Source organism: Mustela erminea, chromosome 8, assembly GCF_009829155.1.
Source record: "Mustela erminea isolate mMusErm1 chromosome 8, mMusErm1.Pri, whole genome shotgun sequence".
NCBI lineage: Eukaryota > Metazoa > Chordata > Mammalia > Carnivora > Mustelidae > Mustela > Mustela erminea.
The window spans coordinates 114,546,181-114,568,595 of NC_045621.1; the positions used below are offsets into that span (position 1 = coordinate 114,546,181).

The 22,415-nt window shown below is 43.2% G+C and overlaps 1 protein-coding gene and 1 pseudogene across 1 annotated transcript; both read right to left on the minus strand.

The window, feature by feature from the left end:
* Positions 1 to 2,269: 2,269 nt before the first annotated feature.
* LOC116597111 (cryptic protein-like) lies at positions 2,270 to 4,770 on the minus strand. The gene is given in 6 exon segments (XM_032354349.1): positions 2,270 to 2,501; positions 2,765 to 2,881; positions 3,633 to 3,742; positions 3,744 to 3,805; positions 3,896 to 3,944; positions 4,747 to 4,770. Coding segments are annotated over 6 exon segments (594 nt in total).
* Positions 4,771 to 17,949: 13,179 nt separating this feature from the next.
* Positions 17,950 to 18,795, minus strand: LOC116596910 (annotated as a pseudogene).
* Between the last annotated feature and the right edge of the window lie 3,620 nt (positions 18,796 to 22,415).

The following is a 22,415-nucleotide window of genomic DNA, read 5'->3' on the forward strand; positions in this document are numbered from 1 at the left end:
AGTACCTGTTCCTTAATTTGTGTCCTCCTTTCTCTGGCGATCAAAAGAAGCAGCCAGTGGATCAGAGACATAAGCCCAGCAAATGAAATGAGATGGGAAAGCTTTGGAAACCTGATAGGCATGAGAGAGATCACAAGTAGGCAGGCAGACAGACAGGGTGGGTGGTGGGGGGACATGCTCCCTGCTGAGCACAAAGCCTCTTGCAGGGCTCTATCCCAGGACCCTGAGATCATGACCTGAGCCAAAGGCAGAGGTTTAACCCACTGAGCCACCCAGGTACCCCCATTAAACAACTTTTGACAGCTCATTCCATCCAAGGTTACAGAAGAGGGAGGGAGGAGCAGAAAAGTGGCTTGGAAGCTGAATGATCATTAAGTGTTCTCCTCCACTACTGGCCCCACCGGGAAGGCAGGGGCAGGGGGTTGGTTTTAAGGGCTTCACACCCAGTGGTTCTGCCCCTGTACTGCAGTTCTGACAGTGGACAAAGGGATGGGAAGTGGTGTTGAAGGGCTGTGATAGCAGTTAAGTGTACCCTTCAACTGTGGGATTTGGTCAAGCTGAAGAAGGTGGATGGAGGAACAGAAAAGGGGCTTTAGGAGCTTTGCTTACTGCACAGCAAAGGCCCACAGGGCTGATGAAGAGGCTGAAGGTACTGTACTTCTCACTGAAGTCCACGGGGAGCATGGTGAAGAGGGGAGACTGTGCAGAATGTGGGATTGAAATGCTGTGCCTTCTTTACTTGTGCCCCTTGGCCCTGCCCAAGGGCAACAGCAGAGTGTTACATCTGTTTTCTGACCCAGGAAATTCACACTCCTTACTGATTTTTATAAGCAAAACACTTGCGTTGTTTGGTCACTGCTCAGAATTCTCATAAATGAGTGTTCACCCCATGTGTTTTTCACACCCTCCTGGCTTTTAATATGCATGGCAGGCCTGAGTTGTGCTTATAAGCCACTTTCCTTCTCCAGGAGCACTGCCTGCTTGGCTCTAAAGGGTGGCACCTGGCCATCCATGCCTGCTCCTGTCCTGCTCCAGTGCCCTCCTAATTTCTCAGCTGAGGAAAGGGTGTTGGCGTGGTATAGCAAAATCACTGAAGATTTAGTCAGTAACCTCCCTGCCAGGCTTGGCTCTGCTTAGCAGCTGTGCACTCCCCAAGGTCTGCTCACTGAAAGGACACTTAAGGACACTGTTTGGAAAGCACATTATTTAAAACAAGCAATCAGGGCATAGTAAACTTAAGAATCATTTTTAAATAATAATAATGAAGGAATAGAAGGCTGGCTGAGGGCAAAGAAAAGGCTGACACCTTGCAACCTCCCCCCCACTTCTGGGTGGGATATATTGTGACATTCTTTAGGAATCTCCTATCTTAATAGCTTGCTAAAAAGGGCAAAACAACCTTGGCAAAGGCAAGGCCTCTGGTATCTGGTATCTTGTAGATCCTCTTTAGCATATGAAAGTTCTATTGAAACCTCCCTTTTCCTTGCTTCCCCTATCCCCGTGGTGTTGGGTCCATGGTCAAAGGAGCGAGACTGATACAAAGCGAAGGTCAAGCAAAGCTTTATTTTGCGCCAAGCATCGAGAATCTAACTGACCAGCCAGGGCCGACTCTTGCAAAGAGGCGACCCCTCCCAGTCTCACAGACTAACTTTTATAGAGCAAAGGATATGAGGTCGAGCCTGGCCACATACAGGTGGCCAATTGAATTACAATTTACCCTATAGTAGTTATTTGAACTAGCTTATCACTCTGGTCAGAATTGGCGCCCAAAAGGCAGGGCCCACATTCTTGGGTGGTTAGAGAGGTATTTTCCTGACTGGATGTCTCCACCTGGCTTGACTCATCTTTGTATTCTGGGCTCTGTTACCTCCCTCTGACATGACACGTCCTGGTATATGAGCTCTGTTATCGGGCTGGTCAGTCATATTTTACTGGTTTCCCAGACTTGTTACTAAGTAAGTTCCTCTGGGGAGGGGGGGCAGGGTCAATCTAAGTTTACTTCATAAACAACAAAATGGCTCGCTCTGGCTAAGCAGGCCCTTAAAATGGTACATTACCTGCCACCCTTTACAACTGGGCAGCAGTTCTTTCTGCCCACAGGTCCAGTCCCTGTGCTTTAATAAACCACCATTTTGCACCAAAGATGTCTCAGGAATTCTTTCTTGGTCATTGGCTTCAATGGGACTTCACCCCATTGAACCTCACCTATATTCTAAAACTTCATCCGTAATATGTTATGTGATTCAGAATGAATGACCTACCTAGGTGATCAGTTAGCACTGGCTCTCATTTCTGTGTCTCCTGGCACAGCTAGATCTCTATGGATTGGCACGTACAAAAGAACAATGCCTGCTAGCGAGGACTGTGTGCACAGGATGTGGATCCACTTACCACAGCTGCCAGGTGTCTGCTGGGGGAGACAGTGCAGGGCTGTAAAGACACACCTGCAAAGGCGGCAGCGGTGCAAGGTCCAGGCTCCATGCCAGAGTGTGCCGCATTCACTGAGCAAAGAGGCAGCTTCAACCTGGCAGGCAGGGGTGCTCTAGTCATGCCCTTCCTGACTTTCACGCCCTAGGTGTCACTCCCCAACAAGCCCCACCCTGCAGGCCCTTTGCAGGGGCTCCCATCCATGCCCCAACTCCCCTCCCCCACACCCTAACCACACCCCCATGCTTTCTCCCCTCTGCAAGGTCAAGCTTGGCTTCTCCCTGTGCCTTCTCCCATGCCCCCACCCCACTGGCAACCAGCCCCTCCTAGAGCCTACCTATGCCTTTGTTCATGCTCACAATAATGGCCCGTGAAGTGGATGGGGCATTTGCAGAAGCTGCCCAGCATGCAGGTGCCATCATTCCTGCAGCAGCGCAGTCCAGGGGGCGCACCTGTGGGTGAGAGGCCTGGGAGTTAGCTTGAGCATGCCTCCTGGTCCTTTGCTAGACTACCCCTGAGAGGACCTCATGAGATTGCCCAGAGAGGCAATAAAACTTAGCTCCCTGCCAAGTCTGTTTGCTCAGGTAAAGCCTATTTGTTAATTTAAGGATTAAAAATAAACTGCCAGGGGTACTGGAGGGTCAGAAAACAGCTCAAGGAACCAAGAGAAACACTGGCCCCTGCCAAATAGGATTTTCTCTCTTCTTTCCTTTCATATGTTAAAGTAAGGCTAGGGTTTCCCTGGACAGTGATTAAAAACAGGCCTTCAGGGCAGGGACCACCCACAGGTGCGAAGACTAAGAACAAACCCGCCAAAGGGATTTAGTCTCTCCTCCCTGCCCCCGCTTCCCCACCCACCAGAGACAGGGAGTCTGGAGCCTGAGAGTGCAGTAGGCCAAGCGATGGACCGCTTTTAACTTGGGCTGGAATCATTGCTTTGAATCTATTTAAATCACATTCTTCTAGACCTGAGCAAATGGAACATTGTACCAATCAAAGAGTAAAACTTGCTTTCACAGACATATGCCACTCACTAGGACATATTTTTCACTTTATAGTATATCTTTATAAGAAGATGATAAAATGTTCTCTGCTGGGTTTTTAATTTTATCCTTAATCTATTCCAGGTTGTTCTCAGATCCTAAACTGGGAGGCCAGTGATGGAGATGACCACAAATGTATTTGGGAGACAATGTGACTTAAGATCTTGGAAAGCCCTGAAGTAGGGACTTGAATCCTGGGGCTGCCAGCCATCCATGCTTCCATTCCCCTCCCCAAAATTATTTGAGGTCCAGTTGAGTGTTTTCTGCTTGGAGATTCTGGGTAGTAGCATTGTTGATTTCTTCTGTGCTACCTTTATGTTTCTCTCTTTGATAACATTTTAAAAATATTGAAAATATGAGACTGACAATGATTAAGAAATATATATACAATAAAAATAGACTGTAAATAAAATGCTTCTTATCATTGTCTCCCAAGTGGATGATGTGTAATGCCAAACTGATAAAAAAAAAAAAAAAAAAAACAGAAGACTAGAATGCTTAAAGAAAATTATTGAAGTTTGAATTTTGAAAGTAAAAGTAGAAATGTACATATGCTTAAAATTTAAAGCAATCATATATAAACATAAGTATATACAAATTTAACATATAATAAATATTACGCCATCATTCTGTAACCTGTAGATGTAACTTAATGTTATCATGGCTTAGAAAGATTTTGAGACCAAGAAAAGTCTTGGTCTTTCCTTAATGAGAAGGAACAATTGTGCATGCACTGCAGTTTATTCTGGAGGCTTTTAAATGCCCCTCTTGGCTGTAAAGTTTTTTCCGGCAAGATAAACACAACACCAGGCAAAGTGGGTGCAAGGCAAGATTTAGTAAAAACACTCTCTGGCGAAGTTTCAGGGCTCAGGAGAAGGCGAGCCAGGAAAGTTGTGCCAGGAGGAGGTGGGCACCCTCGGGCGAGGTTCTGCGACTCTGGAAAGCAGAGTGGCGGAAGTCACGCCCAAGGCAGGGAGGAGGGGGCTTTTAAGGGGTCTTGGGGAAAGCTCAGGGGTCTTTTGGCAAGTTTCCCTTATTCGGATATCCTGCCTGCTCGTCAGGATCCCATTGGTCCACAGGAGCCCGGGGCGGGGGCCTCAGATTCCTGCTTGGGCCTTTGTTCTTTTGTCTGAGCTCAGGTCTTGTGGCAACTTTTGCCATCTTGGACCTTTGTTCTCCTGTCCGAGCTCAGGTCTTGTGGTGGGAACTTTCACCATCTTTAGTAGCCCTTCCTGCCAGCCCAACATTGGCCCTCAGATCTGGATGTGAGTCCTTACCTAACAGGGTGTCTCCATGTCATTTCCCAGTGGCACATCTTGTGTGAGTCTCCTTGTCTCATCAATACATTGAAGATCAATTTCCAAGGAAGTCAAGTCTTAAGCGGGTTTTGTATTTTAAGGTATCTTTCCTCCAGGACCTGGAATAACTGCATTAAGACATAAGATGGATAAGGAAAGAAGATACAGATCTTTCCTACCTTTCTCTAGGCTGTGAGAAACAACAGTGAGATCTCTGGGCTCTCCTGTGGAAGTCCATTAGGCAGTGAGCTGCTGTGACAGGCAGGGCCCATGCTGAGCCTCCTGAGACTTGGTGGGGGTGGGTGGGGTGGGGGCTGGAGACCTATGCTGATCTCTCCTTAATAGTTTTAATAGTATTTACATCAACAGAAGTAGTCAACCCCTAATGTAAATATTGGTGGCTAAGGCAACAAACATCTCCCGCACGGGGGGGGGGGGGGGGGTGGGGGGGGTGGGGGGGGAAGGCTAATAAAAAAAAAATTAAAATCTCAACATGAAAAGATGTTTTCACAGGAAAATGGAAATTTTATATTATGTACCCTTGTATGGTAGTGAGGACCCAGCTAGAGAAGGGAGCCATTGTGTGGGACCTAGGCAGCAGGTATGGGTCCCAAAAGTCTTGACTGGGGAGGATGAATATAAAGGGAGACATTTTATCACCTGCTTTCTGAGGATGTATAGATCCTTCCACAGACTGAGCCTTTTCTCTGTGCCCAGCATGGTGGTGACTATGTCATATACATTACTTGTAAGGACCTATTTCACCAGAGGCTTCCATTCCATTGTTGTTTAACCCTTAAACTGTCCCTGCTCCCCTTACCCCAGGGGATTTACTTAAAAACAAGTCCCAGAAACCAGCTCCAGGTAACAAAGCCCAGATACAAGGGTGGGTCAGGCCAGGTGGAGACATCCAATCAGTGGGGGGTTGCATACTGTCTCCCTCGCTACCAAGGAGTATGGGCCCCCACCCTTTGGGAGACTTTTTAGCACCAATCCTAATCAAGGTGTGATAGGCTGGTTCAAATGTCTACTAGGGTAAATTGTAATTCAATTGGTCACCTAGTGGAGGTTTCACCTGTGGAGCTTCCTGTGTGTGTTACAATCTCATTGGCCACCTCTGTGTGGCCAGGCCCAACTGCATAGCCTTTGCCCTTAAAAGCTAGTCTGTGAAACAGAGAAGGGTCACCCTCTCTGTAAGAGGTGTGGCCCTGGCTGGTCAGTTTGATTCTTGATGCTTGGCATGAAATAAAGCTTTACTTGACCTTCGCTTTGTATCAGTCTTACTCCTTTAATCACGGACCCATTATTGGGACATAACATTACCCATTTAATACAGCATGCCTCTAGGCAGTGTTTTCATTATCCCCCATGTAAGAAGAGAGACAACAGAGGCTTAGTTTAAAAGTCCCTGTGGCAACAGGATCTTCAAATAATATGTAAGGTACAGATTTTATGAAAAGAAGCCTACAGTGTGCTCAGCTTGTGAAACCATGGAGTGTAGAGTTGATGGCCCCAGTCATTGTTTCATGTTAAGCTCTGGATCCAAGAAAGGAGTGAGCCCCAAAATAAATGATAGGGAAGAATTGCACTCCAAGATGGCTGACCAAACCAGAAAGGAAATTCCAGTCCCTGTCTCAAAGCCCTTCCGGGTTCTTCTTTCCTACCCCATTTTCCCTGCACGCCAAAAGTACCCAGTATGTGAAGTAGAGAATGGTATAAATCCCCCTCCCTGCTTGTGCTCAGGGCTCAGACCTTTGGAGAGCAACCTCATCTGAGCCCACCGGTGTTAAATAAACCTCTGATCCTCCAAAGTCTCTGAGTGCCGCTTGATTCTTCTGCCAGGATCCAGTCCAGGTTCCACAACATAAGGACTGGGGGACCGGGTGGGAGGGGGGTGCGGGGAGTGGGGGGAAGGCTTTTATCATCACTGAAGAGGATACTTTGCAACTCTGGGCCAAATCCTTCTGTGATTTTAATATAAAAATGACTTTATAGAAATAGCATGTTTCCTCCAAGGATGAAATAGTCTTTGGTACTGATTTAATTTTTAAAACCTTTAAATGTAAGGTTTATTAAGGGAGCTGTTAAATAAAGCAATAAAGCAAAGGGACTTGGTGAACCTGGCTGCCATGGACCTCCCAAGGACAAGTTCTGTGAGCTGTAAGGACCACATCGGGACTAGCAGACCTGGCTGGGCAAACTATGTGCAGGAAAACCCCTCGCACCTTCAGGGAAACATCTGTAACTGCAGTCATGACAAACATGCCTTTAGACTTAACTGGTTATTACATGTTAACTGCATCGTTTAGTTATATATAAAAACATATGACTCTAAATCAATAGAAACTTTTTGAACAAAATGGGTTATACAATAAAATAAAACCATGTATAATCTAAAGGACTATACGTCTTTGAATAAGAAGTTTTTTTTTTGTTTGTTTGTTTGGTTTTTTTTTTTAAGATTTTTATTTATTTATTTGACAGAGAGAAATCACAAGTAGATGGAGAGGCAGGCAGAGAGAGAGAGAGAGAGGGAAGCAGGCTCCCTGCTGAGCAGAGAGCCCGATGCGGGACTCGATCCCAGGACCCTGAGATCATGACCTGAGCCGAAGGCAGCGGCTTAACCCACTGAGCCACCCAGGCGCCCTGAATAAGAAGTTTTAAAACTTTAGTTTACGTGATGTTATTGAAAGAATCTAAAACTTTCTGATGACATTAACATTGTAAGAAGAGTATCTAAAATCGAATTTCCTCCCATAGTGTCTTTTATTATATTTTGTATTGTGGACACTTTTAAATGTACACAAGAGCCAGGATAATGATTCACTCACCTGGGGTTCCTGGATTAAATATTTACCTTTGCCAGTTTTGTTTATTCTGCACCCTCCCCTGCATTTTTTTCTGGATTCTTTGAAAGCAAATCTCAGAAATCGTGATAATTTCTATGTCAAAAAAGGTTCTGAAAATAAACACTTTATAAGGAAACTGTAGGAAAAGCAAAGGAAATGTCTTGCCAGCAAGACAGGATTGAGAGTCCAGAGGGATGGAATGTCTCATCTGTGGCTGTTTGCTTAAGAGAGCTCCAGGGAGGGAAAGGACTGATGACCTAGCTGGGAGAAAACTGTTGGTAGCTATTTTTCAGCTTTCTGTCACTTGCTTTCATTTACCCACAGGCGTTGTAAAAAGGAGTTTTGCATTTCACAGTAGAGGAGCCAAGGTTTGCTTGGTTAAAAAGGCCCAGCTGGAAGGGGCTGCCTGAGAATGGCTGGAAGCCTGGTGAGGAGCAGCAGATCCTCAGCTCTGGGGAAGGTTCTTTCTTGCCATCAGTTGTAAACAGGTAAGATTGGCGCCAACCCATCCACCAGACCTCTAGAAGAACTTTTGACTCCCTTTTAGCTGACCTATAGTGTGTGGGAATTGGGACACCCTGTTCCAGGATAAAAAGCCACCCCAACTCTGTGTCCAGGTGGAACCCTGCAGCCCACTGAGAATAAAGCTTTTGCTGCATGGCACTGTTTCTGAAGGAACGTCTGTGACCAGCAAAGTCAATAATACAAGCTCAGAGCCACATTAAAATCATCACTGATGAAAGCAGGCTAAGCAACTGTCAAGATGGGCCATCTATTAAGAAAGATTTGGTTAAGTATATTGAAAAATATCCTAGCCAACAAAGACAGCAGAGACACAGACATACTGAGCTGATGAGTGGCTTCAGGGGAGAATTGCCTGTATCACCTGTTGGTTTTAAATTATAGAGTGATTGGGCAGACACACACCACAGTTACTATTTGGAGTATAACCTGCCTCATACATTGAAGTGAATTCACTTTCTTACACCAACAGAGCTGAACTTGATTGAGCATTCAGAAGCAGTCACCAAAAGGAAGCAGAAGACCCATGGCAATGATCTATGAACAAAACTTCTCTGCTACTCTTGGACACCCATTCTGCTATTGGCTGCACAGCTTCTGCTGCAGAGTTCACTGTGGAGATGAGAATGGTAATTAGGAGGAGGCACTAGCAGGTCACTTGGCTCAGAAGTCTCCCAGAGGAGAGAGTTCTGGTAAGTGAAATGAGTGGGCATCACCATTGCTAAGGCTACTGATGTGTGCACAAAGCAACACAGAGGAACACGGAAAAAGCTCTGTAGTTTAAGGCCTGGGATACCACAGCCTTGGTTTGCTCTCCCTTCTCCCAAAATACCTCCTGCCTTGGTGAAGGATGGGCTAGGTGATGGGCAATACATCATCCTTCTGGAGAAGCACCCAGTATTTTGGATTTCCTAGGTAACCTTCCTTTCTCTTTTTGTTTACTGTGGTGATGGTGTTCTGAGGAAGCATTTAGCAACCACCATTGGGGCAAAGAAATGACAGAGGCTGACATTCACAGGTGGTGATAGAGAAGGCCAGGGAATGAGAGACAGGGAGGCAGGCAAAGATCCCATCTTATGAGAAGAGATGAGAGCTGGCCAGCAAAGATGTGACCCTGAAGAGTAGCATGCTAGAGAGAAACACAATTTTCTCACCTGTTCATGAGAACCATAATACTGGGATAGGTGCAGACTTCTGTTTCTTATGATTTCCCTAATAGAGACAATAGAAGAGAGGCACAATGAGTTGAGGACACAGACTGAGGACTCCAGAGGACCTGAGTCCACCAAGTTCTCAAATAGATTGTGAAGAATATCCAGAGATATCACCCTGCACAACTCTAGGGAATGTTAGTCACACACATAAAAGGTGAACCAGACCCCTGGTGTGTAGAATCTAAAAAACTCTCACTCTTTGGAATGTTCTAGGGCAATAAGGAGCAATAAACTTGATAATCACCCCCGAAAAAGTTGTAGATGTTTTTTCCAAAGTCTGCTAAGGTCTGTCTTAGAAGGCCACAGAAATTAGAATACATGGTAAGGAGATATTGAAGAATAGAGAAAATAGAAATATCATCAAGCTCAAGTAGAAGAAAGATGGTCATCTGGCAGGACTGGGTAGCAATACCTTGACTCAGAGACCCAAGAGGGCATGTGTAAAGGGTGGGATACATAATTAAGTGTAATTGGGGCACAGTGACTCTCCTAGACCTGTGATTTCTAAGTGGGATATGCCTGATGCCCAGGAGAGAGATAGGAGCTAGCAATCTAAACCCAGCAGCCTTTTGGTGACTTTAGCTGATAATGAAGTTAATTAGAGGCTGTGTACAAAAGGAATTGGTAGGCCCATCTTAGGGCTTTAGCCTAAAAGTAAATCCAAGACCATGTGGGAAGATTTTGTTATGGCAAAGCAGATAGTAGTAAAACTGATGTGTGAGTCTGGAGTCAAATGGAGTTCACCATTGGAATAACCCAAATCAGAGATGAAAGGCTTCCAGGGTGACTTTTTCAAACCCAGTATGGAGTCCAACCTGGAGCTTGAACTCACGACCCTGATATCAAGACCTGAACTGAGATCAAGAATCCCTTGCTTAACCAAAAGAACCACCCAGCTGTCCCCTCATCATTGCTATTTTAAAATCTGGACAAAAATAGGAATAGATGTTTTCTCAACACAAGTTCTATCAATAAATCATCCTACTTTCACCACTGAGTCTATCACATGTCAATTAATAAAACTCATTTCAACTAACTGAAAATGTTAGTAATTGTCTGGCTTAAATTCAACTAGTTTTAACTACCAGGAGAAAGCCTACATGGCTAGTTGAAAAATGGTGAGCAAGTATCTCTAAAGACATCAATAGGCTCAGTGCCCATCTTGCTGAGTGGCACACAGCAGGCAAGGAGTAGATGTGTGTGGACCCAGAGAAGAAGAGATCATGAATGAGCAGAATCAGTTAAACAGGCAAGGAAGAAGGAAAAGCAGAAGGAGATGATAAGGAAGAGCGAGAGCCCCTAAATCCAAGATGTACACAAGCACTTGCTTGTGCATCACTGGGGCCACCTGGTCTTGTGCCAGTAGCCCTTTCTTCCAGGAGCGACATACTACAGGGCACTGGGCAGTGGGAGGCAGGAAGTTTTCCAGCAGGTCACCAGGACTCCAGCCTCAGCCCTTAAAGCCAAGGTTGAAGTGCCCTAGAGAGAGCTGGGGATCCTGTGGCCCTGCTAGTCAGTGTCCTGCACATTCCAGTGCCTTTCCTTTAAGTCCTGACTATCCTCCCCCTGATTATCCACACCTACAGATTAGTCAGTGTGTGGATAGCCTTTGAAGAGAGGTTAAGTATCCTTGAGCATTTTAAGAGCTAAGGTATACTTGGCAGGAACTGGTTTCAGTCTTGAGCAGCATGAATTTCACCACCTGGTTAAGGTGTAGCTGTGATATACTTAGAAAACTTTTCCTTAGGGCCACAGCTTATTTGGATACTGTGCCAAGTATGGGCATAAGAGCTTTGGACAAATTAATGTGTCCCAGTTAGTTTAGACAAATAAAAGGAAGGAAGGGACAGAGAGAGGGGAGGGAGAGAGAGAGAGAGACAGAGAGGAAGGAAGGAAGGAAAGAAGAAAAGAAAGAAAGAAGAAAGAAAGAAGGAAAGAAAGAAAGAAAAAGAAAGAAAGAAAGAAAGAAAGAAAGAAAGAAAGAAAGAAAGAAAGAAAGAAAGAAAAAGAAAGAAAAAGAAAAGAAGAGAGAAAGGAATGGAAAAAAGTAATCCAAGATGTATGCATAATATGATGCAGACAGTAATTATGGAGACATGCAGATGATGGCCAGTTGGGTCTATCATGTAGAAATATAGGATATGGAATGCTAAACTAGGAGAGACAAGTAGTGTGTTCCAAGGGTCTACACTGTGTCAGCCAGCTGTGTTGGGCTGTCCTGGCTTACCAGGCCCATTGCACTTAGTCAGATCCCCTGAACATGCAGAGTTCCCAGGGTGGACAATGCTCACTCCCCTAAAATCTTTCTGAGGTGGCAGCTTTAAACAGGCTCAATGTCTCCCCACTTAGATTGGCTGTCTGATGGGGTGCCGGGCTGACCATCATCAATGCTCTGGATAAGATTCCCTCTTTCTGAAATCTCCAGCCATCCTGTACTGCCTTGCCTGACAGAGCAGTCCAGATTCCTCTAGGGGTGTCTTCAGGGGGAAGAATATGCATATTTGTGCAGATTAGCACTTGGAATTAGGCAGTGTCCTGGTACCCCAGTAGCTCACTATAGGAACCCAGCCTCTCCCAATAGATGTCCTGGTTCAGATTCCAGGCTTTCTTGACTTGTGTCACCCACACAAGCACAGTATGCAGTCTGTCAGCTGGTGTTTGGCTCTTGGAGCCTGTTAGGCTCGGGCTGGTCCCCAAAGCTGCATAGCATCCAGAGGGGACAGAGCCCAATCCTCCCCATATAATCCTGAGGTGGCAGCTGGAAACTGGGAACTACCAATCCCCATTTGGACTGGCTGCCTGATAATGCCCTGGGCTTACCAGTAAGCAAGTCTCTTAGTGAAGGATACCTTGCCCAGTGGGCTGGGCTGATGCTGGCAAGGGGACTGTGCACATTAGTGCTAAATAGAGCCTTTAATTAGGCACAAAATTGGTCCTGCAAGAGATGAACCCTGTGATCAGGACTCCAGAGACCCTTGCCAGTTCCAAATCCCTCCCAACACTGATCTGCACAGCTACACCTGCCTAGCACTTAGTCCTTCAGCAGACCTTGGGCATTGAGACCCTCCAGGCCTGGGGAGTTAGTGCCTGTCCCCAAATGACTGCATAGTTTAGAGATGGTAGAACCCAGCCCCCCAAAATCATTCTGAGGCAGTGCCTGCCAATTGGTAGCACTTGGGCCTCATTTGAGGCTATTATCCATCAGCCTGCTTTGTGTGAATGTAGGTCTCAGTTCTTGGATTTTCCAGCAGAAGATTTATGTGGGGATTGGATCCATGTTGAATCAAGACAGTCAGTAGGAGTTTAGCAAGCACAAAAGACTTAATTAAAGTGAAAGTATGCTCTCAAGGTGGGAGGATAGGAAAGCTCTTGGAGGTGGAACTGATGTAAGAACTTTAGGGTTCTAATCTGATGGCCAAGATAGAATTCTTGAGACCCTTTTGGTGTGAAAAGGTGGTTTTACAAAAGCACAGGGACAGGATCCACAGGTAGAAATAGCTGTGGTAGGGTTGTGAGGGGTGGCCCACTAAACACCTTTACATCAGGAGGAGGTTAGGGATAGGGTAAGACTCTAAGGAATCTTGGAAGCAAGGTTTCTGTGATATTGTTGGGAAAAGGTCATTTATTAATGTCTAATAAAACCTTAGTCATGAGAACCTTCAGATGTATATCAGGGGGCCATATGCTTGGGGGGTGATTACCAAGAAATGTATTGGGGCAGTTAGAGATAAAGGAAGCTTCCAAAGGAATTTTTATATGTTAAAGTTGACTTAAAGGATCCATGGGGTGGGGAAGGTTTCAGGGTTGGATTGCCTTTCACCCTTAGGCAAGTATTAACATTGAGGCAATTGAGTCCCTAGAAGAATGTCACTCCTTCCATTCCAAGGACTTATTTGGGCTTTATTTTTTTTAATTTTTAAAATTTATTTTCAGCATAACAGTATTTATTGTTTTTGCACCACACTCAGTGCTCCATGCAATCCGTGCCCTCTCCAATACCCACCACTGGGTTCCCCCAACCTCCCACCGCCCACACTTTCAAAACCCTCAGATTGTTTTTCAGAGTCCATAGCCTCTCATGGTTCACGTCTCCTTCCAATTTCCCTCAACTCCCTTCTCCTCTCTAACTCCCCTTGCCCTCCATGCTATTTGTTATGCTCCACAAATAAGTGAAACCATATGATGATTGATTCTCTCTGCTTCACTTCTTTCACTCAGCATAATCTCTTCCAGTCCCGTCCATGTTGCTACAAAAGTTGGGTATTTATCCTTTCTGATGGAGGCATAATACTCCATAGTGTATATGGACCACATCTTCCTTATCCATTCATCCGTTGAAGGGCATCTTGGTTCTTTCCACAGTTTGGCGACTGTGGCCATTGCTGCTAAAAACTTTGGGGGTACAGATGGCCCTTCTTTTCACTACATCTGTATCTTTGGGGTAAATACCCAGGAGTGCCATGGCAGGGTCATAGGGAAGCTCTATTTTTAATTTCTTGAGGAATCTCCACACTGTTCTCCAAAGTGGCCACACCAACTTGCATTCCCCACCAACAGTGTAAGAGGGTTCCCCTTTCTCCACATCCTCTCCAACACATGTTGTTTCCTGTCTTGTTAATTTTGGCCATTCTAACTGGTGTAAGGTAATATCTCAATGTGGTTTTAATTTGAATCTCCCTGAGGGCTATGATGATGAACATTTTTTCATGTGTCTGATAACCATTTGTATGTCTTCATTGGAGCAGTGTCTGTCCATATCTTCTGCCCATTTTTTGATATGATTATCTGTTTTGTGTGTGTTGAGTTTGAGGAGTTCTTTATAGATCCTAGATATCAACCTTTTGTCTGTACTGTCATTTGCAAATATCTTCTCCCATTCCGTGGGTTGCCTCTTTGTTTTCTTGACTGTTTCCTTTGCCGTGGAGAAGCTTTTGATCTTGATGAAGTCCCAAAAGTTTATTTTCGCTTTTGTTTCCTTTGCCTTTGGAGACATATCTTGAAAGAAGTTCCTGTGGCTGATATCGAAGAGGTTACTGCCTATGTTCTCCTCTAGGATTCTGATGGATTCCTGCCTCACGTTGAGGTCTTTTATCCATTTTGAGTTTATTTTTGTGTACGGTGTAAGAGAATGGTGGAGTTTCATTCTTCTACATATAGCTGCCCAGTTTTCCCAGCACCATTTATTGAAGAGACAGTATTTTGTCCACTGTATATTTTTTCCTGTTTTGTTGAAGATTATTTGACCATAGAGTTGAGGGTCCATATATGGGCTCTCTACTCCGTTCCACTGGTCTATGTGTTTGTTTTTATGCCAGTACCATGCTGTCTTGGTGATCACAGCTTTGTAGTAAAGCTTGAAATCAGGTAACATGATGCCCCCAGTTTTATTTTTGTTTTTCAACATCCAGAAAAGGCTTTTATTTCTCCAGACATGGTTTCTCTAATATCTTCCATGCCTTTTTTGAGCCCTGCTAGGACCTTGAGAATTGTCATTTTGAACTCTAGATCTGACATATTACTAATGTCCATATTGATAATGTTCCTAGCCTCTGGTACTGCCTCTTGTTCTTTTTTTTTTTTTTTTGTGGTGAATTTTTCTGCCTTTTCATTTTATCCAGATAAGAATATATGAAGGAGCAAGTAAAATACTAAAAGGGTGGCAAAGACCCCCCGGAAAATGTGTTTTAACCAAATCAGAAGAGGCCCCAACTCATGGGGCGGGGGAGAAAAGGGGTAAAAAAACATTCAGGAAAAAAAATTTAAAAAGAAAACAAATAAAGAAAATATATATATATATATGACTGGTGAGTAGAACAGGATCACCCACTTAATTTTGGGAGTATTTTGGTCTCTTAGAAGAAACTGCCTCCCAAAATTTTAAGGAATAAAAAACATATATAAGGGTAAACACAATGAAGGGATAGAATATGACTATAACGATAAAAAAAATTTTTTTTTAATTTCTAAAAACGGAGTTGATAATAAGTTGGTTGGGAGAATAAAGAAAAAAAGAATGGAGAGAATTTGCTTGAGCTGAAGACTAGCACAAGCCTGGTGTTAGATTTAGGGTGTATTTTGATCTATTAGAAGAAGTTGTACCCCAAATTTTTTAGAAGAAAAACCCCTGTGTTACACAGAAAATAAAGTTAGATACAATGAAGGATAAAATATGACTATAATAATGAAGGTTCAAAAAAGATTTTTTTTTAATGAAAGGTATTGTTAAGATAAACTAGTTAAAAATCTTAAAAGAGGAAAGGGTAAAAATTTAAAAAAATTTAGCAGAAGAATAAAATAAAATTAAAAAAATTAATTAACTTTGCAAGACTAAGGAATCATGGGGAGAAAGCTATGAATTCCATGCTTTGCTTTCTCCTTCTCTGAAATTCCGCTGTTCTCCTTGGTAAGTGAACTTGGTCCTGGCTGGATTTCTTGTTGATCTTCAGGGGGAGGGGCCTGTTGTAGTGATTCTTACTGTCTTTGCCTGAGGCAGAATTTCACTGCCCTTACCAGGGGCCAGGCTAAGTAATCTGCTCAGGTTCGCTTTTGGGAGCTTTTGTTCCCTGAACAGTTTCTGTAGAGTTTGGAATGAAAATGGTGGCCTCCCAATCTCTGGCCCAGAGGAGCCAAGAGCTCGGGGCCCCACTCCTCAGTGCACTCTTGGAGTAAAGTGCTCAATCACTCCTGTCTCCCTGGACTCTAGCTGAGCTCTGAGCTCAGCCAGCCTGTGACCAAGCTTCTCTGTCTCTGGCACACAGCTCTGCCTGGAGTCTCTGAACCCTGAAGATCCCTGAGCTATTCCAGGGGAGGTTTCCCCGGATCTTGTGGGGTCCCCACTCACAGAGCAGTGTCCTGTGCCATGGATTACAGTCCAAGGTAATCCCAAGTTGTGATCTCACTCCTTGGCTCCATCTCTGTATCTGGCTTCCCTGCTCTAATACCTGTGAGCTCTGTGACACTCAGACACCCCTGACCTCGTGGAACCTGAGGCCATGCTGTCCCTGTGTGGGCTTCATGCCAGTTTAGCCTCTGGAGCGATGTCCATCAGTGGAGCAGACTTTTCAAAGTTCTGATTTTGTGCTGCATGGCTCTGCCACTTGCCAGGAGCCGGCCCCTCGCCCCGCGGTCTATCTTTCCATTGTTTTGGATTCACTTCTCTGCCTGTCCTACCTTTCAGAAAGTTGTCAATTTTCTGTTTCTAGAATTGCTGCTCTTCTTCTCTTCAATCTCCTATTGGATTTGTAGGTGATGGAATGGTTTGATAAGCTATCTAGCTGATCTCCTGCTACCTGATGTTGTTTCAGCCAGCTACTTCTCCGCCATCTTGACTCCTCCTCTGATTTCTTCTTACTGATGAATTAGTTAATTGATTCAAATAACACTGATTGACAAATCTAGGTAGAAGGTATTGGGCATTTTGCTGAATGTGCTGCAAAATTCTACTCTATGGGATTTTCATATTACTGTGGTAAAAAAGCATAAAAAATAAACAAAAATATGGATAAACTAATTTCAAAAACTAAGTAAGCAAACCAGTCAGTTTTCTGTTGGAAAATGATGTAGATAGAGTAGTGGACCATTCAGCAGTATAATCACACAGGGCCTAAAGAGATATCTTTTACTCAGAACTGAATGAAGAGGAGGCAGATGAATGATAACCAGAGGAACTTCCTTCATCTTAGGTGGGAACAACAAATTCAAAGCCTCAAAAAGGAAAGGGCTGGGATCTGATGTGTTAATTTGCTGTTAAATCCCCAGGATCTGGAAAATATGCAGTACATGCTAAGTGGGAACTTAATAAATGATGGTATCTTTTTTACATTTGTAAAGATTAAATAAGGGTGAGTTTTGTTATTTGTGGAGGACACTGTACACATTTAGGAAGCTGGAAGTGATAGATGAATCTCGTGCATCCTTGAGTTTTGTTATAGTTGGCATTTCCTTAATATACTGGGGTTTTTTGAAAAACAATAAATTAATTACATATGATCAGCAGATAGTTGTTGCTGATATATTATTCTCTCAAAGTTCATGGAAAATTTCAATATAACATACAATTTTATACACCATACAATCACAGGGTCCTTGAGGATCTCCACACATTTTTTGTGCATGTTGACATTCAGCTCGGAGACCTGGTCCCAGCATTGAGGTTAAGTATGCCAAACAAGGTGGCTGGACTTTTCCTAGCCATATGGATGAGATTCTACTTCTTTTTCTTCTTCTTCTTTTTTTTTTTTTTGTCCAAGTATCACAATGTTGGGATTCTACTTCTGAGATGAGTAGCCTTCTCTAAAGGGACTGATAAAGCCTCTGTAAGCAGAAAGGAGAAGAGACAGGACAGAGGGGACTGGGGCTATACCAGGGGGCCTCTGTGGGGGAGGACTTCCCTCCAACAGTAGTAGAGAACTTTGAAGAAAGACTTTCTTCTAGTAGTTTCTAAAACCTAAAGTGGGCCAGGTCAGAGCCCTTGAAGGGATCATGGAGTACCCAGGATGCCAGGGAGGTACTTGTCCTGGGTTAATGAGAAGTCCTGGTCAATGGTCCCCAGTCCTGGAAGACACCCGTCAGGTTGTTGTGCCAGGACAGCCTTCAACTAAGACAGCTGGGCCTGCACAACCACACTGGAATGGTCACATGGGTTTCATACTGACTAACCCAAAACTGCCTGTCCTGGTCCCAGTGTTGGAAAGACATAAAGCAGACACCCATCTTGACGTTGGAGGACACATGGGTGACCTGAAAGAAGACATTGTTGTTCCACTGTTGGATGGGAATGGGCACAGCAGAGAATTTATCCAGCACGGTCTGGTTACCATCTAGAAGTTGGACAAGGAGTCGATACATGCAGTCATTGTTGTGTCAGTCTCCCCACCAGGGACACAAATCTCAGTCTTGTCATTATCCAGCAGCTCTGGCCACAAACCCTCTTCCTCCAGGTCCAACACCTGTTTTTAGCGACACAGCCCTAAGGAAGACATAGCAGGTCTGCAAGGGGTCCTGCGGCACTATTGGCCTTTTTACCACCACCACCCAGCAGTCCCCACTATGCTGCACCATCCATTTCCAAAGGCCTTCCTGGCTGCAGGGGTTGCAGATGAAGTTGCATCCCAATGGGCTGCGCTGGCAGAGGCAGCCCAGAAGGCAGGGTCTGCCAATGCAGGCAGAGGTAGGGGGAGAGGGTGGGGACAGGGCAGACAGTTGGGGCAAGCAGCAGCAGGGCGCCGTGGTCCCAGGCCAGACTGAGCAGTCACAAGGCCTGCCATCCACCAGGGCGCGCCAGCCCCAACGCACTCTGTGGCAGCACCCCAGCAGCATTCATGGGCCACGTGGCTCAGTACCACAAGGAGCAACTCCAGTGGCAGTTGGCTCAGGTCCTGCACCTCCTTGGCTTGGGCATGGAGACTGGAGCAGGCATGCCCTCGGAGGCCGAGGCACCCATGGTCACCAGCCCAGCCTGCGCCAGGCCTGTCGGTGACTTGGATCAGAGCAAGGGTTCCTTGTCTTGCCAGTGGACTCTCTCCTCTACATAATATACTGTTAATTTGATTTATCAATGTGTTCTTAAATCTACAAGCAGTTTTGTCATATTGATTTCCATTTAATATGGTAATTAATTACGATTTTCATAAGAAACAATGCAAAAAAAATTTTACTTGAACTCTGAATGGACACAAAAGTGCTGAAGGCTACACATAAGAAGATTGAAACAGGGAAAAAAACATTTGTGTAGGGGGAAAAAAAAAACGAACGTGGGAAAGACCTTTTACATAGCCTAAGAGCAATATTTATTTAAATGCACATGATGAATATTTTTACCACCTAATTTTTTGTTCGAACAAATTTAAATATTCCTAATGAATTATGGAAAGCATTTAACTTGGATAATAAGTAAAACCAAGTTAACATTAAATTGTAAAAATATTGACTTTGAAAATGCTCAGATGTATTAAAATATTTTTAGCATATTGTATTTCTGGAGAGGCTACAACTACTTTCCTTTTTGCAAACTTCCAACTTGGTTAGCTAGAATTATTTAAAATCCTTGAAGTGAGTCGCTGTGCAGAACCTCTTGGCAAACATACAGAGTGCTTCTTACTGAGTGTGTCGTCCTGCTACTAAGGCAATTTCACATTTGTTACCATGGCAAAATCTCAGATTACTTTTGTTTTCCACCTAAATCTCAGTACATAAATAATAAATGATATTTATCATTGCCAGAAATGTAGATTTAACTTGAAGTATTGACTTTCTATTTAAAAGAAAATATACTATACCAGTACAGAAATCTAACTTTCTTAAATCATTTCTCCCCAGTGCATTGTCTTCCTATTGCTTAAGTATTTCCCACTTGTAACTATTGACAAACTTTTGCAATTTGTGACTTAAATTAATTCCAAGGGCCATAACAGTTTTAACTTAGAGTTTGCTTCATTTAGTACTGAAAATACTTTTCATTAAAAATTTAAAAATATTCTTATATGATATCATATTCTACACACAAAAGATATAATCCAGAGACCAAATAGTTTATTAACCAGATTGAACAGTCAGGTAATAGAAATGGAAGAAATTCATTGGGGTTTATGCCACTAGATTGTAAAATCATGAAAGCAGGTACATTATATATCTTGGCTACAAATTATTACTTAATTCCTTCAGCTTGCAAAGGCCTTATCTAATTTAGTAGGTACTTTGTAACTTTTGTTCAGTGAGAAATTTAATTGGTGATCATTGGAAAGGCAAGTAAGAAAAGAGGGATAAGAGTTTGTGAGACTTGAAGATGTTGATTTAAAAATAAGCATAATTTGGGGCCTCTAGGCAGAGCTGCCTTGGCTTTGGCTCTGGTTGTGAACTCAGGCCCATGAGATAGAGCCCTATGTCAGGCTCCATGCTCAGTAGGGAGACTATTTAGGACTCTCCCTCTCCCTCTCTTTCTGTCTCCCCTTTCTATCTCTCCCTCTCTCAAATAAATCATAACTGGTTTGGGCTAACAAATAAGGAGCTTAGAAATTGTTACTCCATCCTAACAAGTAAAAAGCTGAAAAATAAGCAACTCTCCTTAGATTTTTCAGAGAGTGAGTTCATGGACAAACCCCTGCTCCTAAAACATGAGAGACAGGCAGGCAGATCCAGAGAATTACAACCTTCCGGAACAGAAACTTCCACAGAAACCAGTCCTGGGGTTGGGAAACCTAAACGGTAGTTAGTGTATTGCTTGAAGGTTTAGTGTGCTTATGACTCTGATAAGAACTCTATTGGGGAAAAACAAAAATCAACTGTAAGGGGACCCAGCCAGAGGGAACCTCCACACATTTGTGTGTTTTTACCTCCAGGAGCTCTACCAGGTCCTCATAGTTAACAGTGGAGAAAAACTTCCTCATGCCTCTACAAGGAGAAAAGAAAAAAGAACATTTTGAAAAATACCCCTTTTATCTACATAAGAACAGCCCAAAACGCTGATGGAAAGTATCATTGAACAAAGGAAATTGAGAAAGACTCCATATTCATGGATAAAGACTCAATATGGTCAAGATAACAGTTCATCACAAATTGGTCTATAGATTCAAGACAATCCCAGTCAAAATCTCATCCAGTTAATTTATGGATATCAGCAAACTGATTCTAAATATACTTGAAAGGGCTGAAGATCAAGAATATCCAACATAATATTGAAGAAGAAGAACAAAGTCAAAGCACAGGTAATACTCTTCTTCCAGACCTACTATAAAACTATAATAATCAAGACTGTGGTTATTGGTAAAAGAATAGACAGATTAATGGTATGGATTAGAGAGCCCATAGTCAAATCCACAGAAGTATGTCACCAACTAGTCTTTGACAAAGGAACAAATTCAATATACTAGAGCAATTAAGGTCTTTTCAACCAATAATGCTGCAACTAGACGTTCACATGGGGGGAAAAAAAGACACAGACCATACACCATTCATGAAATTTGCTTCAAAATGGATCACAGACTTAAATGTAAAATCCAAAAGTGTGTAACTCATACAATATAGTATAGGAGAAAATCCATGGCCTGGGGTCTTATAATGATTTTTAGATACAACATTAAAGGCACGATCCATGAAAGAAAAAATTGACTAGCTGGACCTTATAAAATTAAGAAATTCTTCTCTGCAAAAGACAATGACAAGAGCCACAGACTGGGAGAAAATGTTTACAAAAGACACATCTGATAAATTACCATTATCCAAGATATACTAAAGAACCCTTAAAATGCAGCACTAGAATATGAACAAACCAATTAAAAATTGGAGAAAAGACCTGAACAATTACCTCATCAAAGATTTATATAGTTGGCAAGGAAACAGATGGGAAGATATTCAACTTCCTCTGAGAGCAGGAAATTTTAAGTTAGAAATGAGATGGCACCACGCACCTGTGAGAATGGACAAAATCCAAAACATGTGATCCCAAATGCTGGAAAGGATATAGAACAACAGAATTTCTCATTCATTGATGGTGGGAATGAAATGGTACCGCCACTTTGGAAGACAGTTTGGTGGATGCTTCCCAAACTAAACATACTCTTACCATACTATCAAGCAACTATAGTCTTCGTATTTACATGAATAAGTTGAAAGCATGTCAACATTCAAACTGCACATGGATGTTAATGCAGTTTTATTCATAATTACAAAAAACTTGGAATCAAATAAGGTGTCTTTAAGTGGGTGAATAGATCTAAAAAAAACAACAACATCAGTACATCAAATGAGATTCAGTGCTACAGAGAAATAGATATCAAGCCATAAACAGATGTGGAAGAAATTTAAATACTTATTATTAAGTAAAGAAGACAATATGAAAGTTCTATGTATGATTCCACCATGACATTCTGTAAAAATAAGAATTGTGAAGCAGTTAAAGTAACTGTGTTTGCCAGGGTTTAGATGGGAGGAAGGAATGAATAGGCAGAGCAGAGGTGCTTTTGAAGGCAAAAATGTCCCGTGTGATACTATAATGGTAGATACATCTGATTATACAATTATCAAGATCCACATAATGTATGACATCATTAGTGAACCTCAAGGTAA